The sequence below is a fragment of the Babylonia areolata genome, chromosome 10, assembly GCF_041734735.1.
Source record: "Babylonia areolata isolate BAREFJ2019XMU chromosome 10, ASM4173473v1, whole genome shotgun sequence".
NCBI lineage: Eukaryota > Metazoa > Mollusca > Gastropoda > Neogastropoda > Buccinidae > Babylonia > Babylonia areolata.
In genome coordinates this window covers 42,618,544-42,626,043 of record NC_134885.1, presented here as the reverse complement: position 1 = coordinate 42,626,043, position 7,500 = coordinate 42,618,544, and the positions used below count along the sequence as shown (strand labels likewise).

General features: G+C 49.1%; 1 protein-coding gene across 3 annotated transcripts in view; it reads right to left on the bottom strand.

Moving 5' to 3' along the window:
- The window catches only part of LOC143287015 (uncharacterized), a 66,071-nt gene that overhangs the window by 45,710 nt on the left and 12,861 nt on the right, over positions 1 to 7,500 (bottom strand). For all 3 annotated transcript variants that reach the window (XM_076595022.1, XM_076595023.1, XM_076595024.1), the window contains 5 exons: positions 5,743 to 6,043; positions 3,586 to 3,665; positions 2,877 to 3,026; positions 1,417 to 1,519; positions 163 to 311 (listed from right to left, as the gene is read on the bottom strand). In XM_076595022.1, coding sequence (XP_076451137.1) covers positions 163 to 311; positions 1,417 to 1,519; positions 2,877 to 3,026; positions 3,586 to 3,665; positions 5,743 to 6,043 — 783 coding nt within the window. The remainder of the gene's footprint in view (positions 1 to 162; positions 312 to 1,416; positions 1,520 to 2,876; positions 3,027 to 3,585; positions 3,666 to 5,742; positions 6,044 to 7,500) is intronic.

Here is a 7,500-nt window from a genome sequence, read left to right as displayed (position 1 = left end):
ACACACCCACACCCACACACACACACAAACAACAACCACCCCCCCCCCCCCGCCACACACGCACACATAGACACCCCCACCCCACCCCCCACAAAAAAATACATACTCACACCCACCCACTGAACCCCCATCGACCCCCCCACCACCACCACACACACACACCTGCAGACGCTGTGCCACACGGAAAGAACGGATGTACACGTCACCAGAGCTGTAAGTAGGGAGGGCCGCCGCTGTGATGACCTTGCCCTTCATGTCCATGGCCATGAAGTCGGTCAAGGTCACCTGCTGCTGGTTCCCATCCCCGTCCGCTGCGGGCCATAGAATGAAAATCAGAACCAGAATCAGAACCAGGACCGAAATTAGAGCCAGAACACCAGAATGGGAACAAGACTCAGAATCAGAATAGATTTGTCATCTCATTTATTAGTTAAAGCGTGTTGAATTCTGTGATAGAGACAGATGGCAAACAGACACAGATACAAACACAGACACACGCACAGACAGACAGAGGCAGACATACAAACACACACACACACACACACACGCACAGGCACGCGCGCGCGCGCTCTCTCTCCGGCCGTCTCTCTCTCACTCACACACACACAAAGTGAGAACGTCACAAGATAAACTCATCACGTTTTGTACGATTTCCATGTATGCAAGGACCAATGTTGTTGAGAGAGAGAGAGAGAGAGAGGGATGGGGGGTGGGGGGGTCATCTGAAGTGGAACACTGGGCTTTCACACACACACACACACACACACACACACACACACACACATGTAGTACAGACAGACAGTCTGGCAGAAAGATAGACACCAACAGAAAGAGACAGAGGTTGGCAAGAGTTAGATTGGAAACAAGACCAAAACAACACAACATGACACAACACAAACTCAGTTTCTCTCTCCCTCTCTCTCCCTCTTTCTCTGTGTCTCTGTGTCACTCCTCCCTCCCCTTTCTCTCCTCCACTCTATCTCCCTCCGCTCACTCTCTTTTTTATTTATCTTTTTTTTTTCTCTTTCTTCAATTATATTATTTATTTATTTATTTAAAAAAATATTTTATTTTATTTTTTTGTACGCTTATAGTTGACTTCATCAAGTTTTTGCGCCTAATACATATTATTATTATTAGTAGTAGTTCTTTTTTCATGTATTTATCTATTATTATTATAATTATTATTTTATTCTATTTTATTTTATTCTTTTTTTCTTTTTTCTTTTATTAGTTTTTTCTCAAGGCCTGACTAAGCGCGTTGGGTTACGCTGCTGGTCAAGCATCTGCTTGGCAGATGTGGTGTAGCGTATATGGATTTGTCCGAACGCAGTGACGCCTCCTTGAGCTACTGAAACTGAAACTGAAACTCTCTCTCTCTACCCCCCTCTCTCTCCCACTGTCTCTCTGCCTCACCAATAATGAGCTTGGTGCCGATGGTTTCAAACATGGTGTAGATATCGGAGATGAAGTCAGGGTGCTTGTGTTTCAGCATCAGACTGCCCGCCCAGCACGCCACCTGTGCAGCACGTGGTTACCGTTGTCATGTTACAGGTCCTTTTGTGTCAGCACACACACACACACACACACACACACACACACTCACTCACACACACACACACACACACACACACACACACACACACACTCACACACACACACATACACACACATACACACACGTATACACACATACATACACAAACACACACACATACACACAAGCATACACACACACATACACACGTGCACACACACACTCGCATACATAAACACACACACACACACACACCCACATGTGATGGCCTAGAGGTAACGCGTCCGCATAGGAAGTTAGAGAATCTGAGCGCGCTGGTTCGAATCACGGCTCAGTCGCCGATATTTTCTCCCCCTCCATTATAGACCTTGAGTAGTGGTCTGGACGCTAGTCATTCGGATGGGACGATAAACCGAGGTCCCGTGTGCAACATGCACTTAGCGCACGTAAAAGAACCCACGGCAACAAAAGGGTTGCTCCTGGCAAAATTCTGTAGAAAAATCCACTTCGATAGGAAAAACTAATAAAACTGCACGCTGGAAAAAAAAAAAAAATGGGTGACGCTGTACTATAGTGACGCGCTCTCCCTGGGGAGAGCAGCCCGAATTTCACACAGAGAAATCTGTTGTGATTTCTAGCCTGGCTCGAAATAACTCCCAGGGACAAATTTGACAGGGTTATGATCAATTCAATACAGGTTGTCAAAGTAGAACACCTCCACGTTTGCTTCAGTTAAATTACAATGGAGGAGAGGAGAGGAGAGTGTGTGTGGGTGGGGTGTGGGGGAGGTAATTTCAAACCACTGGGTAAGGGCGTGGGTGGTTATCAATTTTGACCACCATCAAATGACCCTCAGAGGTCAGTGGAGACTTGCCCAGAATAAAGCCTGGGTAAATTCCAGCAGTAGGGGGTAGTTTGAGGCTGTTACACCGGGTGGGTGTCTTGTCAGTCACTCGCCTTCCACGTGTTTTGTTTACTCCCCCCTCCCCTCCCCTCCATAGCAACCAGATAATTATGGTGTTGCGTATATGGATCAGTTAGCACGCCTTGACACCTTGAAAAACAAACAGTAACTGGAACACTCAGAACAGGCACCACTGAACACCACCGAAGTGACTCGATCGGCAGCAGGGCAGTGCAGGGTCTCCTCTGGTGTGTGGCTGCCTGGCAACCTAACGTCGATAGTTCCCCTACGGGCAGACAGCCGACGCCGTGACCTCGACAGACGAATGTGGGATTGGCCGTGAAAATGGGAGAGTAATGCCACTGTAGCGATGCAGATGATCGGGTAGCAAAGAAAAGAAAAAAAAGAAAGAAAGAAAAAAGAAACTGGACTCACGTTCCTGATGGGGTTGCTGGCCACCTGCTTCATGTGGGCGGCGAAGTCCGGGAAGTAGGCCTGCAGAGAGGGGTCGGTGCCGGCACGTTCAAACAGCTCCAGCAGGTTGCTGAGACTGAGGTTGGCCCCCAGAACTATGGTGGGGTCAAACTGTGGGGACAGAAAGACAGGGGTAGGGAACAGAAAGGGGAAGGAATGACGAAGAGGAAGAAGAAGAGGAGAAGAAGAAGACGACGACGAAGAAGAAGAAAAAGAAGAGAAGGAGGAGGAGGAAGAAGAAGAAGAAGAAGAAGTAGTAGTAGCAGAAGAATATAAGGATGTGATGAACGCAATGTACAGGTAGATATACTGACAGGCATGGGAAGCGATGGATTTACACACAAACACAGACACACACACACACTCACATGCGCAGACAGACACACACACACACACACGCACGCACACACGCACGCGTGCGCAATAGGTACGCACGCACGTACGCACACACACACACACACTCTCTCTCTCTCTCTCTAAAACAAGCACAGCACAAACGCCAATCATTATTTTATCATTAATTAACGTCGTGCTGATGCATATATGCACAGATGGTGAAAAACAAAGAGAGGGAGGAGAGTGGTGGTGTGAAGGGGAGAAACAGACAGCAGATAGATCGATAGATTGGTGAAGAGAGAGAGACAGACAGACAGACAGACAGAGGACTCACGTCAATGCCATACATGGCCCTGACCCCTCTGAGGTCAATGAGGACGTCATACATCCAGGTTCCCAGTTCTTTGTACACACCTGGAAACAGCCACCAAGGTTCCAGAAAATGCTGCAGCTTTCTCTTAAATGAAAAAACCCCAACAACATCAAACATGTAAACAAGGCGAATACAATAGAAGATGATGATGACTATGATATGGATACTTATATAGCGCCTATCCTCGGTCAGAGACCAAGCTCTAAGCGCTTTACAAACACTGGGTCATTTGCACAACAGGCTGCCTACCTTGGTAAAGCCAACTGAGAACTGCCATTGGGCGCTCATCTTTCGTTTCCTGTGACATCCATTCATGTTTCAGCACACACACACACACACACACACACACACACACACACACACAGAGAGAGAGAGAGAGAGAGAGAGAGAGAGAGAGACATGTAACAATTTACGTGTATGACCGTTTTGTTTATTTAGTATGCCATGTAGATGAAGAAATATTCCCAAACAACCACACATACTAACACCCACAATGCAACCTATTGGCTGTCTGACCAATCCGAGGGCGGCCCCAACCCAGCCACACCCACGGGTAGCCTAACCCAACCTGACCTGAAGGTATCCAACGAAACCAAACCCAATAAAACCTAACCCAAGCTCAAACCAGTCCAGCTCGAGAGTAACCCAACCAACCCAGTTTCAGTTTCAGTTTCAGTAGCTCAAGGAGGCGTCACTGCGTTCGGACAAATCCATATACGCTACACCACATCTGCCAAGCAGATGCCTGACCAGCAGCGTAACCCAACGCGCTTAGTCAGGCCTTGAGAAAAAAAAAGTGAATAAATAATAGATAAGGTTACACAAATAAATCAATCAATAAATAAATAATAATTATAATATAAAAAAGGTAGTAATAATAATAATAATAATAAAATAATAATAATCATAAATAAATAAATAAATAAGATAACAATGATGATAAATAAGCAAATAAATGTAAAACATGAAGACACACATTCACACATACACCCACACATGCATAACAGATATGTACCAAACATGCAGTTTCACAGATATGAAAGCACAGTTAAATACATATAAACGTACATGAGCTCCAACACACACACACACACACACACACACACACACACACATTACCCTGTACCTCCTCTACCCCCCTCCTCCACACACTCATTTCAACCAACCCAACCCAACCCAACCAAATGACAACCCCGGCCACACCCAACCCAACCTAATGACAGCCACATCTGACACATGTCAACAGCTACCCAGTTCAAATCATGGCAGGAGAGGTTTTAGTTCTTCAGCTGTTCACACCTGGAATTCATTGCGGGTTTTCTTTCAGTCCGTCACAGACCTTCACTCATATCCTTAAAACAACCTGATAATAATCATCATCATATTTCAAGCAGCACCTACATAATCAAGGCATTTCATCACATATATGTATGCCACGGATCCACACAAATTTCTTACACGAGTGTGTGTGTGTGTGTGTGTGTGTGTGTGTGTGTGTGTCTGGGTGTCTGTGTGTTCTTGTTGCTTTGTGTCTGACAGACGTGTTCTTGTAAAGCGCTTTGAGAAATCGCGTTGGAAAGCGCTGTGTAAATGTATTATCATGGCTGAGTCAGGGCTATCCAACCCAACTAAACTCAACAAAAGAAAGCAGTGGCAGTCCAAGCAGAAAAGAAGAAGAAGAATAACACAAATTCCCTGCCCTATGCTTGGAGAATTCTAACAGATACATATATAGAAATCAAGGTAAGAGAAATATTTAAAAACAGCGAAACCCGAACAACACAACAAATACAGACCCCAAACAACCTCCAAAGCCCCATGAATTTTAGTGAAACAAAAAGGACGCGGAAAAAGTATAGAATAATGACCAGCCAGACCCAGCCTGATCTCCTCCCCACCCCACCACCTTCACCCCTGAACAATAGCACACACACACACACACACACACACACACACACACACACACACACACACACACACACACACACTCACTCACACACACACACACACACACACACACACACACACACACACACACACACACACACACACACACACACTTCCCTCTCTCCACTCCTCCCCCACCCCCACCCCCACAAACACCCAATCCCATCTGACCGAATCCCGTGTTTCCGAAAACCAGGCGGTAGTTGGCGTCCCGGTACTGCTTCAGCAAAGCGAACAGCTCTTCCATGCTGGTGGGTTTGAACCACTGGGCCCTCTTGCCCACGATGTGCACAGGCACCGCTCCGCCCCTCTGTCCTTGCTGGTGGTCCTCCTCCCATGTGGAGGTCGTCCTCTTCTTGCCGGAGCCGGTGGCGTGGTGGTCACAGCCTCCCTCGGCCTTGCTGGGGTCCCTGGTGGCGCACTGACCAGTGCAGGGCTGGCCGCTGGACTTGCACAGCTTGGGGTTCAAATCCTGTGACGGTGAGTGGAGTGGAGGTGAGTGAGTGGAGGTGAGTGAGTGGAGGTGAGTGGTGTGGAGGTGAGTGGTGTGGAGGTGAGTGAGTGGAGGTGAGTGGTGTGGAGGTGAGTGGTGTGGAGGTGAGTGGAGGTGAGTGAGTGGAGGTGAGTGGAGTGGAGGTGAGTGGTGTGGAGGTGAGTGAGTGGAGGTGAGTGGTGTGGAGGTGAGTGGTGTGGAGGTGAGTGAAGTGGAGGTGAGTGGTGTGGAGGTGAGTGAGTGGAGGTGAGTGGTGTGGAGGTGAGTGGAGTGGAGGTGAGTGGTGTGGAGGTGAGTGGAGGTGAGTGAAGTGGAGGTGAGTGGTGTGGAGGTGAGTGAAGTGGAGGTGAGTGGTGTGGAGGTGAGTAGAGTGGAGGTGAGTGGAGTAGGAGGTGAGTGGTGTGGAGGTGAGTGAGGAGTGGAGTTGAGTGAGTGAGGTGAGTGGTGTGGAGGTGAGTGGAAGAGAGGTGAGTGGAGTGGAGGTGAGTGGAGGTGAGGTGAGTGGAGTGGAGGTGAGTGGAGGTGAGGATGAGTGTGTGGAGGTGAGTGGAGGTGAGGTGAGTGAGTGAGGTGAGTGGAGTTGAGGTGAGTGGAGGTGAGGTGAGTGAGTGGAGGTGAGTGGAGGTGAGGTGAGTGGAGGTGAGTGGAGTAGAGGTGAGTGGAGGTGAGGTGAGTGGTGTGGAGGTGAGTGAGTAGAGGTGAGTGGAGGTGGGAGGTGAGTGGAGTAGAGGTGAGTGGAGGTGAGGTGAGTGGAGTGGAGGTGAGTGAGTAGAGGTGAGTGGAGTGGAGGTGAGTGAGTAGAGGTGAGTGAGTGGAGGTGAGTGAGTAGAGGTGAGTGAGTGGAGGTGAGTGGAGTGGAGGTGAGTGAGTGGAGGTGAGTGGAGTGGAGGTGAGTGAGTGGAGGTGAGTGGAGTAGAGGTGAGTGGAGGTGAGGTGAGTGAGTGGAGGTGAGTAGAGGTGAGTGGTGTGGAGGTGAGTGGTGTGGAGGTGAGTGAGTGGAGGTGAGTGAGTGGAGGTGAGTGGAGTAGAGGTGAGTGGAGGTGAGGTGAGTGGAGGTGAGTAGAGGTGAGTGGTGTGGAGGTGAGTGGTGTGGAGGTGAGTGAGTGGAGGTGAGTGGAGTGGAGGTGAGTGGAGTGGAGGTGAGTGGTGTGGAGGTGAGTGGTGTGGAGGTGAGTGGTGCGAGGTGAGTGGTGTGGAGGTGAGTGGTGTGGAGGTGAGTGGAGTGGAGGTGAGTGGAGTGGAGGTGAGTGGTGTGGAGGTGAGTGGTGTGGAGGTGAGTGGTGGAGGTGAGTGGTGTGGAGGTGAGTGGTGTGGAGGTGAGTGGAGTGGAGGTGAGTGGAGGTGAGTGAGTGGAGGTGAGTGGTGCGAGGTGAGTGGAGTGGAGATGAGTGGTGCGAGGTGAGTGGAGGTGAGTGGAGTGGAGGTGAGTGGAGTGG